At 39.1% G+C, this 17,510-nt stretch overlaps 4 protein-coding genes across 4 annotated transcripts in view; 3 read left to right on the forward strand and 1 right to left on the reverse strand.

Moving 5' to 3' along the window:
- Positions 1 to 1,127: 1,127 nt before the first annotated feature.
- On the forward strand, positions 1,128 to 3,528 carry LOC109465195. Its single transcript, XM_019762342.1, has 4 exons — positions 1,128 to 1,659; positions 2,068 to 2,500; positions 2,642 to 2,827; positions 3,161 to 3,528. The coding sequence occupies exons 1-4, from the start codon at positions 1,339 to 1,341 to the stop codon at positions 3,526 to 3,528; spliced, it is 1,308 nt and encodes a 435-aa protein (XP_019617901.1). The 5' UTR covers positions 1,128 to 1,338.
- Positions 3,529 to 3,603: 75 nt separating this feature from the next.
- On the reverse strand, positions 3,604 to 6,769 carry LOC109465277 (m-AAA protease-interacting protein 1, mitochondrial-like). The gene is made up of 6 exons (XM_019762456.1): positions 6,506 to 6,769; positions 5,854 to 6,020; positions 5,650 to 5,721; positions 5,316 to 5,442; positions 4,844 to 5,006; positions 3,604 to 4,420 (listed from the first exon to the last, which is right to left on the reverse strand). Exons 1-6 carry the CDS (start codon positions 6,753 to 6,755, stop codon positions 4,342 to 4,344), a joined length of 858 nt encoding a protein of 285 aa, XP_019618015.1. The 5' UTR covers positions 6,756 to 6,769; the 3' UTR covers positions 3,604 to 4,341.
- Positions 6,770 to 6,979: 210 nt separating this feature from the next.
- On the forward strand, positions 6,980 to 10,649 carry LOC109465275 (tRNA wybutosine-synthesizing protein 5-like). Its single transcript, XM_019762454.1, has 8 exons — positions 6,980 to 7,121; positions 7,554 to 7,708; positions 7,879 to 7,948; positions 8,165 to 8,209; positions 8,325 to 8,462; positions 8,903 to 8,990; positions 9,110 to 9,226; positions 9,590 to 10,649. Exons 1-8 carry the CDS (start codon positions 7,038 to 7,040, stop codon positions 9,844 to 9,846), a joined length of 954 nt encoding a protein of 317 aa, XP_019618013.1. The 5' UTR covers positions 6,980 to 7,037; the 3' UTR covers positions 9,847 to 10,649.
- Positions 10,650 to 11,126: 477 nt separating this feature from the next.
- Positions 11,127 to 17,510, forward strand: part of LOC109465245 — a 40,564-nt gene continuing 34,180 nt past the window's right edge. Inside the window, exons 1-2 of the mRNA XM_019762399.1 lie at positions 11,127 to 11,141; positions 12,390 to 12,459. The gene's annotated coding sequence lies outside the window, so the exon portion shown is untranslated. The remainder of the gene's footprint in view (positions 11,142 to 12,389; positions 12,460 to 17,510) is intronic.

A 17,510-nucleotide genomic window follows, 5' to 3' on the forward strand; every position in this document is an offset into this window, starting at 1 on the left:
GAGATGCCTGGAACGTGGATGGGGCATGCTTTTACTAATAGTTTAGTGGGACATGCAGACACTTTATGACTTACCTATCGTGCCCACCTGCTATAAAACATACCCGACGGTACAAACATGGGCAAGAGTGATATTGGGAATGACTAAGGAGAAACAGAGAAAAGGCGGCTGCGCTGGAAAACACCTGTTAAGAAGCTTCAGCCGGCCAGCCACTATCATCTTTAGCCTGGGTACCATCCTACTTGTATGCCGGGGCTCCCACACTCGCTACTTGTTAGGGAAGCGAGTGTGGGAGCCCCGGCATACAAGTAGTATGGTACCCAGGCTATATCATCTTTAGTATATACCTGAACTATATGTACTTTCAATACTGTACATGCACTATAGGGGACATATATGGTAATGTACACTTCTGAAGCTACTGAGGTTAAGTGAACTGTGAACAACATTTAATGTTGGACTGTTCCAATGGTCAAGTTAAGCAGCGCTATGTTAGGCCCCATGCCAAGGTAGTTCCCGTGTTTCTCATTTCAGACAACACAGTCTGAAACCCAACGTAAACTTCATTGGCAGACTGGGACTAATGAGTTTAACAGTTGGGAAAATGTTAAAAATACAAAAGTTCTTTCACAACATTGCTGCAGATGGTAACACATTAATTATTGACAGTTACGAATAGATGTATAATGGCTTCATGGATAACATGTGATCCTATGAGCGATGAGTCTGTAAAACATTTTCATGAACATTTTAGTTAAAGAAATCTTGTATATCCCTGACTCATATCACACAATGTACAAGTTAACGTGCATTTGTGGTGCATGCAATATGATTTGTAACTGTCCCGTTTTTAATTGGGGTATAACAAAATCAAAAAGGAGTGGAAACTAGACAAGAGAGACAGGAGGTTTTTACTGTCCTCAACAAACATACAGACGTTTAGAAACAGATGTGACGCATCGAAACTAGTGCCACCTATGCTCTGACCTGTGAGTATTGACAATAGCTGTGGTACGTGAATAGACTTTCACCTGCTTTGTATTGGGTACAATGAAACATGTTCAAAAACTTACTCTTCTTATTCCCCATGCCAAAAGTAAAAGTTTACAAATATTGCAAACACTAAGCTGTAAGATACTTTTTAGTGGTTTGTCGTGAAGAGAATAGGAATAAGTCATTTATTATGTAAACTGGCTGAGTGAAAGTTTCGGTCACGTATTTATGACTTACAACAACATGTATGCACAAAACACGGTGAATCCCCTATATACGCTGTCTTTTATATATAGTCTTAAAAACAGGCTAAAACTACTGCGCAGTTAGGAACCCTCTCTTAAAATGATTTCTAGCGGTTTGGGACGAGTTGTTGCCTTTACGGGAGCCGCGGGCGCGGTAGTCGGTGTGGTGGCGGGGTTCCGGCGGCGGCAGGCTGAGTTTCAGGCGGCTGCCCTGCGCGAATTCTCCCGCCCGTCTTACAACCCTCCACCTGCCGCTTACACCGGGCCTGTCTTCAAACCCCGACTCGACTTCCCGTCTCGTGCGAACCCAAACAACGAGACCTTCCCCTGGCTGGACATAGACTTCAGGACGGAGCCAGAGAAATATCTGTACACCGTCAGGGACTACTGTTTGGAAGGGAATGTCGAGTGCGACTTTAAGGTACATGTATGCGTGTTTATACTGACACAATTTACCTGTACATAGGCCAATTTCCTTGGCCATATCTCTAGGACTTTATTCAAAAGAAAACGTATCATTTCTTACAATTGATATCGATGTTTTCTGTGTACACATGTATTATCATATAATCCATGTTTCATATATCTTGTATCACTCATAAAATAGCGTGGTGTTTAGTCTTCAAGTTATGTAAAACAATGTTATAGGCAAAGGCGTAGATACATGTATTACACTTGATATTAGTATTGCCAAGGACGTTGGTATTGCTCAAAAACTTGCCGTATATATCATATCTATCAAAATATTGTTGTGCAGTCAAGTTTGACCTTACCTGTTGTTACGAGTACCTACATGTTCGTTTGTTTCTTTGTTTTTATTCGTGAACAGGTGGATCAGAACCAGACCCGTGACTGGTACCACGTCCCCTGGATGTCGTCCCAGCCCACAGGACGCGAGCCCGTCCACGGCCTGACCATGGAGAAGTCGTCCAAACAGGGGATGTTGTCGGAGTCGCAGCGGAGAGAGGTGCAGAACTGGGCGGTCGCCTTCTACAACTCCCCCGGGGCGAACGCCGTGGGGCAGGTGTGGTCCCTCCCTTGGAAACCCGCACAGAACGGCGTCACCTTTCCAGAGGGTACCGTAGGGTTCAAGCCGCTTTTCACACAGGCGACGGAGGAGGAAGTTCCCATCCTTAAGGGCAGTCCGGTCTGGAAAGCGGCGATCGCTAAAACCCCACGAGAACCCGGAGACAGAGGTCCACCTGTAGAGACGAGGCTGATTCAGATGGACGTGGCCGTCAGAGACGACAGGGCCGACATCGGTAAGGAAAAGGGCTCAGTTACTGAGACTGAGTTTTGCTTAAACAATGCCTCATAAGTTGAGTTTGGCTCATGAATGTTATTTTTTCAGGTAGGGTTGCAGCAGTTGTTGATTGTGTTGCATTTTACGGTGCTATTTTCAGGCTGGGTGTTCGGGACGTTTGTGTACCACAGCTCCCAGTCCAATGACGCCCCCTGGCGGCGGCTGGTGCCCGTCTGTCTGCAGTGGGGGAACGATCCTGACCTGACTCAGCAGCGGTACCAGGAGGGCGCCCGGCCCGTACAGACTTGGAACAACCCAAGGATCAGGGAGCTGGGGATACTGTCTGGTGAATTTGCCTCTTCACATATTTCTACTTAGTACATGTAGTTACAAAAGGGTAGAAGCTTTTGATGACAGCCTTTTCTTTTGTTGTGAAAAAAAGGCAATAGCAGAGTCTCCTTTGCACACTGCTAGCAATGTTGTTGCCCATCATAGATATATATAAGTTTTCTGCATCATTTCTATACACCCCTCCCACTCGATGCAGTATTCACACACACACACACACACACACACACACACACACACACACACACACACACACACACAATGAAACACTGACATACATTTTGTTAAGTGTTAAGGTAATTCTTTTACACAGTCTTGCTATTCTCTCCAGGTTCCCGTCCGTACCTAGGCTGGCTGGGCCGCGCAAACGGACCGGTGGACAACTTCAAGTCCTGCTGCGCCTCCTGTCACTCCACGGCCGCAGTACCGGACAAGGACAACTCCGTCCCTCGTGTAGTTCCCCCCAAGGACGCCACCCCCGACCAAGCCTTGCGCTGGTTCCGTAACCTAGCACCTGGACAGGCCTTCCAGAAGGGCGGCAAGTCACTGGACTACTCCCTGCAGCTCAGCAGCAGTATCAGCCAATACAACCAGTGGAAAAGGTCCTACCTGAAAAATACCCTCTTTGGTAGACTAAAGGACTGGTGGCAGGAGGCAAATCCATTCCAAACAGTGCCTCCTAGTGGCAAGGATGATTAATGCATAAAAAGGATTTGAGATAAGATTTGAGGCAGCTAACAGCATTGTAAACCAGAAAATATATTGATATGGTAGGAAACAACATTCCACACAATAACATCTTTCTAACTTTTATTGTATTGAGTTTCAACTTCTCAACTGGAAGTGTTGCAATGAGTAGCAACAACATGGCTAACAGCTTCTGAAAATATACATATACCATTCTTCATAACCAACTTCAGGATAATCAAGAAAGTACAACTTTCAATATGAAAACAGCTATCTTTGCATAACATTTGATGTAGCCTTAAAATGCTCTCATAACAAGCATAGGGTTACATGGACATTGCCACATGCAATGTTCCATGACTCAGGGTTAGGGAACAAACATGTATTCATGGCAAGAAATTGTCATTGGAGCTAAATGCTTTTTCACAGATCAATGTTGAGTGGACATTGTAAACACAATTACAACTATGATACAAACAAATGGAAATAATTACTTAATTGCAATGTTACTGTAAATGTGGAGGAGTCTCATTGTTTGTAATAGTTTTCTTACAAAACAGACTGTTGCTGAATACACCACCACTTTGAATTTGAGTTTGAATTTGGCAAGACATTTTGTAAGTTTCAAGGTTTTTATGTAAATGGTCACATAAAATCAAATGAAATCCACTAAGTTCCAAATGGCAGAAATTATGGGATTGGTTTTAACAAACATAGCTGTGTTTTATTTAAAATTAATTGCAAATGACTTATGAAAGTCTTTCCAGATTTGACCAGTGTTATGAGGCTGTACATATCTATAAAAAGGACTAAAATCAGCCTGAGTTATTCTAGAAGCTTCCAGTGCTGTACTTTAGTGACTGTCCAGTCAGCTGTCACTCCTGGGGTGAACTCACGGTGGAACCTAGGGAGAGAAAAGACTGGATTAAGATTTCTTTTGCAACAGAAAACAGAGGGGAGCCAATTTTATCTTTGGTGTGAGACTAATCTTTAACATACATGTATGTATCTGTATCAGTATAGCCGGTATAACCGCCCTTTGGCATAACACACCAGCTTTGGAGGCACCTACATTTACGTTAATTTGGACAATTCTGAAATATTTATTACATTATTATACCTATTCAGTGACAGGCAAAATAAAAGTTCTAAACAGGAACTATGCAGCTCCAGATGTCTTACTGAGGGACGACTGTGGTGTGCTAGATGTCGGTTATCTTGAGGAATGAATCTGCTGTACTTTATTTTTCTTACATGAAACTTACAGCAAAGCGGTTGTACATGTACATGAGTAACACTAATATCATTCACGACTGGAAAAACTTACTCATAATTACAGGTGAGGATTTTCTTGTCCTCCTCTCGACCTTCCATCCCTTCTATTCTGGGAACCTTGAATATCTTAATCCCTTCTGGGTCATCCTCCATGGGATGCCACCTGGCCTTACTCAGGTACCAAAACCTCACCATCACATCCACAAACTTACGACCTGGACAGAGGGAAAAGGAGTGGGAAAGTTGCGTAATATTAATCATCATTATTATAATAAATTGCAACATATTAAAGTTTATCAAAAGTATTGCCATTGCAATGTCCGGCGAGGTTGGACACTGTATGGTTGCACCAGCTGAATGTTTCAAAATGTTTAAAACATTTGGGTGTGGATGTCAGATTCAGCCATGGTTGACTGGTATTCAGGAGTAGGTTAGCAGTGTTTGGGGCATGTTCGGGGATGAAAATTGATTGGTTGGTTGTCATGGGAATGTTCTTAATGTGTGAAAGGGGCTTGATATCCCACCTCCTTCGTCGTAGTAGATAGCGACGTCCTGAGGAAATGTGATCATGATGTCCTCCTTGTCCACCCTCAGTCCTTCCCTCTGACTCAGGGACAGGGACGTACATTTGTCTCTGACTGCAGGTAAGGCCTGGAGAAGCAAAAGCAACACAAGCATTTTTGTAAAAGAGTTACTTTAAAAGATTATTTTTCAGCTAACATTACACAGCCAGCTGTAGGAACCTTGCTAATGTCATCCTAAGAAATGAAATTAAGCATTCAAAGATGTCAGATTCACATCAAAGCTCTAAATAATTGACCGTGCCACACACACACATTGATGCCAAACTTACACTACCTCTTTTGATATGAGCTGGTCCAGCCCTTCAAAATTGCACTGTGAGAGTTTCTCTGAGATAACCACCAGGGCCTAAAAAGGGGAAGAGGTACATGTTTATTTAATACCTGTAAAGTGGAATTGCTTTGCAATGATACAGGAACTACAGATGTTGACGTCAGGCAGTTTACTGTTTATACAAAACAAATCAACCAACTACCTTACCTGTTTTGCCCCTGATATGAAGCCTGCGTAAGTGAACTCTGGGTCGAAGTAGATCTGAATGAGCCAGAAGTAGACCTTATTTCTGATCCATCTCAGTGGACTGGGGATCCCGATGACTTGTACGGTTGGCGTCGGCTTGTTTTCTGGTTTCTCGGGTTTAGAAGGACCTGTAGAAATCGAATTCAAATGTCACAGTGTAGGGGAACGTTTTCCAGTGTTGTTTTTTGTGGCCTTATATTAGTATACATGTACATGTAGGTCAGGGTAGGGGTCACCGTCTGTTTCTAATCATTCTTGTTAGCTGTGACAGATCGTCAGATATGCCTGCAAAACTAATACTTAAAAATGTAAGACGGGTATAGAATAGATACAGATGAGTTCGTATAGCTATGCAGTTATTGTAAGTATAGCTGTCACCCTGGTGACCACAAATCTAAAGTGTTACGCCCACTCGAGGGAGTCAAGGACAACAGATCTCTTTCTAAAGAACTCTGCATAAACAGCACAACATGTTCTTCAATTTTCTAAGCAATTCTTTACACATCACACCTGCAACTGTTGAGGAATGTTTTCCTCGAATGTCAGTGTCAATGTCAAATTTCAGTGAGGCAGAAGACTTCATGTAAACACTGCCGATCACAGAAATAAATACCTTCTTCTGATCCGGGCGATGAAAAATGGCGAGCTGAGAAGACGGCTGGTTGAGAAGGGCAACAAATTTGGGACGTTCTGCGGCAGATTATAGCTCTAGAATACCGCTGACCTTGTGAAAAGGATCTACCACATATCTGCAGTATATTCTGTGAGGATCTGCCGTGGTTTAGTGAACTTAAAAGGAAACTTTGAGGTAATAAATTGCAGAAGCCGAAAATCCGGCGCCCAACTAAGCTGGCGGCAGCCATGATGGAAAACAATAAAACGCTTAGAAACGTCAATAACATATGAAAACTATACATAGAAATCGTCTACAATCCCGAAAGGTCCACAAGACATAATTAAAAATAAATAAACTTATTTACGGCTTTGTATTCTGTATAGCTGTGTTAATAATCGAAACATGGAGCACTTATATCCGCAGTTTGGATGCGCTCTCATATAACCCCCACGTCAACTTTGACCTCAAGTTTCAGACGACAGCGCGCACTTTTGTAAAGTTTCTGTAAAAATTCACGAAAAAATCCTAGATGGAAGATCCAGAAAAGGATGGGAAGGTTCCATTGTATGAAAATGTGAACAAGGAACGTTTTCTGAGAGAAATATATCCAAAGGTAGGGTTTGTTTTTGAATAAGACGGAGAAATTTGCATGTCACATATGTTTTCAATAGTCAAGGTGCCAAAATTTGAAAAATGTGATGAGTGACATCTGTCTGATAGATGATGGTTGGTCATATTAGTTTCAAGTTGCATTGCAGATACATATATATGTTAAGATTTGTAAGATCATTGACGTTAAGATTTGAAAAACCTCATTTTCAATATTATGACGTTTAACGTTACTAACGTTAGAGAAATACAAAAAATAGTTGTTAGGTTTAGACATTATACAATGTCACATGTCCAAAAAGCTAACCTCAATGTTGGTGATGCCATTTTTAATCCGTCAATATTTTTCCTACTAATCTTTTTTTTTACCAGTATTATGTTGAATGATAGAGTATAGGATTTTTCTATATATAACGTTATATATAAAATGTTTCAGAGAGTGCCGGCTATATTACGTGGAGTGGATATCGGTCCCTGTATAGACCTCTGGACGACAGACTACCTCTGTCAGAAGGGTGGAAACAGACAAGTCAAAATCCACGTCTGTCCCACTGCACAAATGGACTTCATCAACAAAAACTTTGCTTACAGGTAATGATCCATATGAACAATCACGAAAGTCATTTTTCCCTTGAAATGAAGTATATTGGCACCATAGTGACAGAAATACACCTTTCCCAATGGAAATTTACATTTATGGCTCTCTTCTCTTGGACAGAAGTTGCTAATAACACGTTGAAATGTAATCTTATTTCACTCAGAACACTGCCATTTGATGAGTTTGTGAGAAGAGCTGCAGAGGAGAAACACACAGATTTCTTCCATTCACAGGTATGACTATGAAGCCATGCTTTACATTTTAATCTGCAAAAGAGGCATATTAAGTAGTACTGTACTGTTTGTAAATTTGTTTTGTGGGTTTGTTTTTGAGTAGTTGGTTTATGAACAATTATTCTGTCAAAGTGTTATGCACAATACATTATATATTGTGTGCAGGCACAGTACTTTCTGCTAATACTGGTACATCTATCTATGCTTGTCTTACAGGATGAAAAATATTATCTACGCTCTTTGGGAGAAGACCCAAGAAAGGTACAACGAACTTTTCTTCTTGCTGAATTAGTGAAGTGGAAGTTATCTGTAGAAAAAGTTGCAAGCACTTGATAGGACTACAGACAACTTACAATATTTCTTTTGTTTTCTGCAGGATGTAGCAGATATCAGGACACAGTTTCCTGAATTGGCTGATGACATCATCTTCCCAGAGTTCTTTGCTCCCTCGCAGTTCTTCTCCAGTGTGTTCAGAATAGGCTCTCCCAGTGTGCAGCTTTGGACACATTATGATGTATGTTTTTTATTTGCTTTTGTCTTTGTTTTGGGCATCCTAAATGTACATAGTACATGTACTAGTACATATTACCTTTTGCCTGCAGTACCAGTGATTGTAGCTAGATGGCAATATTGCACTATGCTACATGTATGTTGGACTAGGGTAGAGGAAGCCCATCAAATCAAAAAGTAAAACCACATGTTTGATGACACAATGTGATGTTGTCCGAGTGCAAGGACTTTTGTGTACAAATTAAACCACTAATGGCTTGTTATTGTCGAAAATAGAAAGTAGAGGAGAACCCATAATGATGATGTTGATGATAGAAAATTTTACTCCACAAGACTGGCAATTAGACCTCAAGATGGCAAATAGCAATCTGGGATATGAAACCCAATACCTCTGGAGATTGCAGGATGACTTGCAACAGTTACTAGTAATGTGGTTTATTGCAGATTATGGACAACCTTCTCATCCAGGTGAGTGGACGGAAGAGAGTCGTGCTGTTCAGCCCACGAGACGCCACGCACCTGTACCTGACAGGTATGACATGTACACCTGTTGATGGCTACAATTTCTGAATCTGAATTTCACAATGGAAAGACGAATTGATGATTTTGAAATCAGCTGACAGTTATGGGATGTACATGTATTTATCACAGGAGATAAGTCTGCTGTCCTTGACCTTGAAAACCCAGACCTTGAGAGATTTCCTCAGTTCTCCCAGGCGAGACCCTACACCTGCACTCTTCAGCCAGGAGACATCCTTTTTCTACCAGGTATTCCTGTTACCTATTGCAGAAGGAAAGCCAAGGTTATGCTTATGTAGTTTTTCTTTACATGTACGTGGTGATGTTCTACAATCTATGGCAGTGCTTTGATAATGGATTATGCATGTACTAGTCCTTGTCATCAAGTCTGTAACCATTATTATGTATTTCTTTTATAACTGTGTTTGTGGGTGCAGTGTCTTTGTCTAATCTTTGTGATTTTTAAATACAATGTTCAGTGATGACATGAGAAAAATCTTTTTAGTCAATGTAAAAAAAAGTTGCATCATGCAACCTGCTCAAAGACTGCTTTTCACTGTACTTTTTGAGTACTGTATGTACAATGCAACATTTAATTGTATTTTCTTCCAGCATTATGGTTCCACAATGTAGTCTCTCTTGATTTTGGTGTGGCAGTCAACATCTTTTGGAGACATCTAGATCCTGGTTTCTATGACAACAAGGATCCCTATGGCAACAAGGACTTATTATCGGGTCAAAGGGCATTACAAATACTGGACAGAGCCCTAAAAACTTTGGAAGAACTCCCTGTTGAGTATAGGGACTTTTACGGGCGTAGGATGGTGTCCAAAATACAACAGACAGTACTAGATAAAGAATTACCATGATGGTAAAATTAAAGACTGATTTAGATGAAAAGAAGTACAGCATGTCAATGTTGTATTTGAGGGATTTTTCCATGATGGTTAACAACACTGTTGGAATGCATTGAATTATGATATACAGTGTATAAAATTTACAGCCAAGCTTTTGCTTTGTATGCAATATGTCCATCTGCCCATGCAACACATTGATGTTATAAACAATCCAATGGGCAAAGATTATAGCAACAAGCTCAATATAATTCTTGCACAGCACAGGCACAACATGTAAAGGACACAAAGTGCATGCATGTGCTGCATACTGTATGATGCATGCATTAAAGTCCAGTTGTAAGAACATCTTATATCTAATCCTGATTCACTCTTAAGAGACAGATGTCTTAGAATTAAATCAAATTGAATTAAATCATTTTAAAGCAAAACAGCATTTTCCACAAATATGACACCCTCACCACACAGTAAATAAACATCTGGGATTTGATATGAAAAAATCTCTTATACACCTTTGAGTGATGATGATGTGTTGTCTACTTTAAACTTGCCATAAATTTGCTGAATTCAACGCACGTTCTCCATGCTGGTGGTATGTGCATATGTCAGGTACTGGTGACTCATGATTTACTACCTTCCAACAGACTAATGAAGTTTCTGATTAAAGCCTACCTCAGCCCTTTTGTCTGCCGATCACACAGCTGGCTTCCTACAGTGCCCATAAATGTATATATTATCTCTTAAATAAGACATGTCTTTGCCAGAAATAGCTTTTGTTAGTCATAGCCAGAGCTAAAAATTGCTCATCGTGACAATTTAAACTTTAAGTTTAAATTGTCACGATGAGCATAAAGATAGATTCTTTCTACAGGTATACCAGTTGATATGAAAGGTTTCTCTGAAGCTGGTAGTTATTTTAAAAGCTTGTAAATTAGTAGAAGACCTACAATAAACTTAAGGGTAAGGATCCAAATACATGCAAACAGTGACATCAGTATGTGTCATCTTCTAAAGAGTGTGGGTGTAAGAATATTCAGTGCTTGTTCTGCTGTTCTGACAATGAAAGACTAGAAATCAGTGCATAAGTCCTGCCTCTTATGTGGATATTTTTACTCCGGCATTGGTGAATTTTAGTGAATACAACTATAAGGTAAGTTTCTTCAAACTTATGCTTTAAAAAATTAAAATTTTTGGAGCATGATTTTTTTTCTGTCATTTTATTGATAGTTCATTACCATTTAATGCTTGAATTATGCATTGCAGAGCTGCAGATTCTGAAGTAGAAAAGAGAGGTGGATAAGCATTGAGAGGTGGGTGTTGGATTGATGAATTGTTTGCATTTGTGTGTGATATATTTAATCAAAGGGACAAACATTTGAATAGGTCTGTGAGATTGTAAAATGATTCCTTGAGCATACAGTCATGTGATAATTGTTTTTGAGTAATTTTGTCCTTGGTGGGGTAAAATCATCATGGTTGACATGTTTAAGTAAGGCGGATAAATTTTCCAAACAAAATCAATTAAACAATATACATGTACATGTAGCTAATATACAAACAGAACCTCAATTTAGTTTTTCATAATTCTCTCTTCCAAGCGTTAAATTGTGAAGAGGCTGAATTTTAGCACCAGGAGATACATTTTTGGAGTTCCCAAAGAATATAAACACTGTAACCTTATTAAGATAACAAAACCAATGCAAACACCATTGTTTTACAGTGACTTAATTTCCAATTTACAACCCAACAGTTTACTTGTTGTTGCTGTGATACACCATGATTTAGCATGTCTTTATCACTATGCTAGCAATGCAGGTGGTGTTGTATTAAGAGCAGTAAACCCTGTGGTTACTGCTGTTTACCCATAGCTCTGTTGTTATAGACACATCCCTGTAATAGATGGTATCTACATGTATGTACATGTCATGTTCTCACGGCTACCGTGCTAAACTACTGCAGTCTTTCGAAATGTTCTTGCTTTTTCTTTCAATTGCACAAGAAAAAACTAGTCAACAAACTGATCAGGTACAATGCTGGTAACAACATGTTATCCTTACCAACTTTATCAACAGTCTTGGTGGAGGTAATAATTGTTAAGCCAAGGGGGGTCTGATATTATGATAGTAGCCTACACATTAGTTTGTGGCAGTTCCTTGGAGGTCGTGTCATATATTACACTTCCTTATCTCCTTGCTGCCTGTTTGAGGTGAATGCCTGATATTTCATGTAAATCAACAAACTACTGGTTTAATATGAACAGCAGACCTCAAAGATTGTAGGGTGAGTACTGGAAACCTGAAAAGTAAAAAGGTGCACAATTAGAGCATCTTTGGAAAAACTGTTAACACAGAGAACGTTTGAGGGAAATCACACACAAAATTTTGCATATCAAAGAAATGTCCTAGATAAGTGCCATCTAGTCATTGTGACTGAAATGCAAAAATTGATGTACTCTGACTTAGTTTCCCCCCTCCATAAAAGTCTCTGTGGACTGCCCCATATTTATCAGTAAATATATAACATGTGGCATACTGGAATGCTTGTTTTCTACATTGCAGGTGCCAGCCTGATATTGTGGAGCAGGTACATGATTCTCTGATCAGGATACAGCTGGAATCTCTCTTTCAGGTGAGGAAGGAAATTTTGAAAACTGGAGCTTTAGTTTTTCCTTGACATGTTTTGTATTGAATACAACTGTGTTACTTGTGTGAATACTTTTCCACTAAGGTACAAATGTATGTATGTTGCACCTTAATACATACTGTTAGTAATTTTTCAGACTAGACAGTTGTAGTGTTTAAGATCCAACTTTTGTAATGCCCTATACATGTACATCTAAAAGGTGCATAGTGTAATTTCATGTTGTGCTGATGTTGTAATATATTGTAATGTTTTCTTGTAATATATGGTAATGTCTTTTCCCCCAAGACCACTGGAAAAGTAGCTTGCTAAAGACAGCTGATATTTCATCATCATCATCATCTCTCATCCTGTATCAAAGGCAACTAAAACTGGATCAAGATAAACTGAAACTCAACTCAACCTTAATCTTTTCCTTACAACATTGCAGCCTTAGATTATTTCAAACCAGTCCTACAGGTTAGCTACATGACTGGAGTTAGTTTTCCTTTATTTGCAATGGTTTGATTGGTAAGAAATCGGAATGTTTGACCACGTCAAGTGACACAAATATTGTTATTGATGTTTTTACAAGCAGGTTCTTCAAACACTTGACCACCTGCAGCTACCCCCCAGATACCACAGTCTCAAAATAACTGCAGGGTTACCCGAAGATGTAGAAGTATTTGCTTCTCCCAATTAGGTGTATCCAAGAAACTGTATTACTGATATCCAGGGGAACTAGCAGTATTTAGCTGCTATTTTGTCAACAATTTCTTCCATTGTTCTTCTAAAATTCTTATACACAGATGGCATATATCCATACCGGTACCTCAGCAACATAATTTGTTATGCTAATGAAGTCAAATGTTTTTCCAAATTCTGAATAGAAGAATGGTTGCTATGACAACTTTCAACAGGTGGTTTCAGATAAAAAAGCTTCTAAAGTCACAAATATCAGGTCACTTGAAAACAATTTTCACCTTCTAAGGATACCATGTTTAAATTAGAAGTCTTGTTTCTTGATAATAGATATTTATACAGTATAATTGAATTTTAAAGTATCCTTAGAAAAGTATGTTTCATTTAATTCTCAGCATTATGCAATGTAACTTCATTCCTAATACATGTGACATTGTAAGGTTAGATGTTTCTGCAGAGAATCTAAACCTTCTGTTCTAAGATTCCAAATGGAAACTTATCTGAGTCTTTAGTTTACTATGTAAGGAGGTCCCAGAGTCATTTGTATTGCCATGTGAAATGAAATGAAAGGTACTTTGCTGTTGCAATAATAAGTTGAAGCAGGTGTTTGACTATCTCTCAGCTGCTGATAGATGTTCTATTCTTGTACTAGTCGTAACCAAAGAACCTACAAACTCAGGCATTGTAGTTTACATAATGGTGGCAGATATGACTCAAACACTTTCTTTTGCTATTTAGACAACAATTCTAGTTGTATTAAAAAGGCACAAAAGACTTTACGTTAGCAATTTAAGATGTCAAATGCAGTAAATGTTTGTTATAAGGTATAGAAGTTAGTTAAGTGAAATAGTGAGCTAAGTCCTGAGGTCAAAATTTTTTTCCAAAGCTCATTTTTTACTTTATCAGTAAGCTGGGTTGAAGTTTTTTTATGATTATCAAAGCCAGTTTTGTGAAAAGGGTCATGTTCAATTTGACATTGTGACATATTTGCAGAATAGTAAACTTGTAAGTTTAATTTGTAATTTGGCAGATATACACATGTACATGCACGTATGTTACAGAATGAAAGGAAAGAAAGCATAACTGTGGCCTTGTTTACATGAAAGGGTTATTTTTACTCCACCATACAAAAAGGATATTTCTTAAAGGAATACAGCTGTCAGATGGCAATGTGGAGGGTAAATAGAGGTCAACTACACATGTACGTGGTCAACAATGAGGGAAGAATGGGACCAATGGTGTGTGTTTTCCCCAACCCGTATCTAATAAGGACACTCAATCAGTTGATACAGGGAGCCAATCACATGGGCTTTGAGTTTTTCTATGCCAGCGGTAATCGATGCCGGGGATGAAAGGCTTGCGTGATGTTTTGCGTTGAAGCGTGCCTGTTTGTCTTACTTGGTCTGACGCCAATAGGGGCAGGCAAAACCGGGGGAAGGCAGTTTCAGAGGGGGCACATGTACACTGCGCACACTGGGACGTAAACAGTTCCTATCTACAGAGACATTCTAAAGTAAGTTAAACTTTTCTTCTTCATTTGCAGGTGATGTTCTCATCAGTATGTTTATACAGGGTGTTTGATGGTAAAACATAACCTTTCATAAACTAGGTACTGTTCACTGTCTCAAGAGTTCTCTGGAAGGTTTGCATTAAACTGTTATATGTCTGTACTTTATCACCCTAATTTTTTCTTTTGCTGCAAGAAGAAGCAACGCTTTCGTTTGTTTCTTGTATGGTGTTAATAAGAAGTAATATGTTTTAAACTAAAATATTTTGAGGCAGCAAAAGTCTTCGAAAAGTATTTAGAGAAAGTCAATTTGAAAGTATGATGAAAAGAAAGACATGTATCTGCCAGAATGTGTCTTGCAAGATAGCATGTCATGTTGCATGAGTTTAAAGAAGTTTCACACAAAAACCATCACACCTCTCAAGAAATGTTAGCCTAAGACTAACAGAGTTTTTCTTGTAGGAAAGCCATTATCCACTTGATAGGAATCTATTGTGACTATTGAAACAGACATTATGAATGCTAGCACTTTGGTGAAAAGACTAGCCCCATTCTGGAACACAATCCTTAGTACTATAGTAGTTTGAACCTACCAGAATCACTGCTATCAACTTTTTCACAATCAGTACATTGTTTTGATCAAAGTAAAATGAATTGGTAGAATACTGTCTTCTGATAAAAGATAAGGCAAAAGAATTCAAATGATACAGTAGAGTTTAATGTTAGCAGTTAAAGCATTCCTTACCTTAGGGTTTTTAACTCTTTTGTACCAACGAACTTCTTGTGTTGGAAAAACACCAGATTCTGCCTTTTTATTTACTAATACACCACTGTCATTAAGGTGAAAGTTTCAAAAGCTAGAAGTTAGTTTATAGAATCAACTGTTCTAGTGTAGTGTAGTCTGTTGCCTTTGTAAAGTTTTCTTAATAAGGTATTGTGTGGAGTTGTTTAGTGCTACTTCTAGCTAGTTTTCTGTTAAAAATGACCATTTACAAGTTTGGCATGTCTCTAGGAATTTCCATCCCACCTGCCCTTGGCTTTGTGACCTTAAATTTGTTCTAAAACTATCCTACAATGTCCAGGTGAGGACGCTATTTTCAAGGTCATCTCTGCAGGTTTTTGTAAGGTGGCAGACATGTTGTTTTTGCCACTGAACTAGCGGTCTCGTATTCCCTCTAGACCAGGGTTGTTTTATTTGCCAATCCTTAGGTGCTTACCACTACGGACCTATGTAAACAGACTCCCCTTTTATACGTTAATCCTGCACTGTGTAAGCAGATTCGTTGGACATTGGTATTTGTTCATGGATGCCTGTGAACTTATTTCACTTCACTGTTGGCAATTTGTGTTCAACATTGTGACACAGATAAATTTTGGTATCAAAGATTTTATAACTTCGAAGGTGGTTAAGCTATGGATAACCAAAGAGCTCCATGAGATACAAATTTGTAATATCACAAACTTCAAGGACATAAAGTCCAAATTACCAACTTGTCAGAAATTACCATAAAATATAATCTTAAGAGCAAAGTATGTGCATGATTGACAATTTGAATTTAGATTGCAAAGTAAGAATTTTTCAAGGGGTACAGGAGATATACATTTGCGTTCCTTTGTCCTTTATGCACTTAAGGTGAAAGGAATATGCTTTAAGTGCCTGGTGAACCATCTTGCTGCTCCATTATAGGTTATATGATCACTTACCATGTAACTGTTAGCCTGCAGTTGGATGTGCAGTCCTCTTAACTTAAAAGTGAAGTGCACTTTGCCTTTAGGTATCATAACTTCCAATGTGCAAGTAGTGCTTTATGCTAAACCTTCATGTGATTGATGGTCAAATCTAAGTGTTTTCACACTTATAGGACTGTTATTAGTATCAAATTGAATGTTATCAAATATAATGATCTTAATTGCCCTACAAGTACAAGCCAACAGGTATAGCTTTCTATTCGGGTTGTCAAAATCTGGTATCAGCTTAAAGTTTGATGTTTCCACATTCAGGGTACATATTAATGTGTGTTCACCCTCTCTCTGTTGATAGCTCATCCAAACATTAATGTAGGGCTATTTAAGATGGGATCAGAATGGTGGAAACTGTACACATACAGGTTTCCACACCTTTTCTTCTGTGATTGACAGGACCTTTTCTGTCTAAAGTGAGTCTTTAATACTGTGCCATTGTGGAGGTGTATTTGTTTTGATTGTGAAGTGCCACACACTAAGGCTCCATTAGTAGGGATAGTGCAGGAAGAACCTGTAAGGAAGACCTCGCGTTTAATAGCACATGTTGATAGCAAAGTTCATTCAGAACAATGAAAAGGGTGGACCGACAGGAAGAATCAATTAGTAAACAGCTAGACTGTTCTAACACCACAAAGTAGTCTCTCAAGCTTTTAGCAGTCTGAACTGCAGCCTTCAGTTTGTGGTGTAACATTTTTCCATGGTGCTTCTGCAGCTGGATTCCAATTGATTTGTTTCAACTGGATGAATTGAAAAAATTGTGACTGTGTTCCAGGTTAGAAGCTCCAATGCTTGGATGTGTGATTCTTCAACATTTGAGTTGTAGGAATTATTTTTGTAACTTTCAAGCACAGTGTTTGGTATCACGTAGAGAATAGTATCACACAGAGAATGGTGCTAACATTTGTGGCAATGTCTCCTTGGGATCTGTGACATTATGTTTGATGGCCTTTGAATCGTTTTCTTTTGTTAGTGACTTGCAATGTAGTCATAGTTTCATATCTATTTCCACATGTGGATCTATCCCGAAATAAAGACTAAACACAGATGGAACCTCAAAGACAAACCATGATATCCAGCCTTAAATCCACAAAGCCGGTGCCTCTGGTGA

The sequence above is a fragment of the Branchiostoma belcheri genome, unplaced genomic scaffold, assembly GCF_001625305.1.
Source record: "Branchiostoma belcheri isolate BF01 breed outbred unplaced genomic scaffold, Haploidv18h27 scaffold15, whole genome shotgun sequence".
In the NCBI taxonomy this organism is placed as follows: domain Eukaryota; kingdom Metazoa; phylum Chordata; class Leptocardii; order Amphioxiformes; family Branchiostomatidae; genus Branchiostoma; species Branchiostoma belcheri.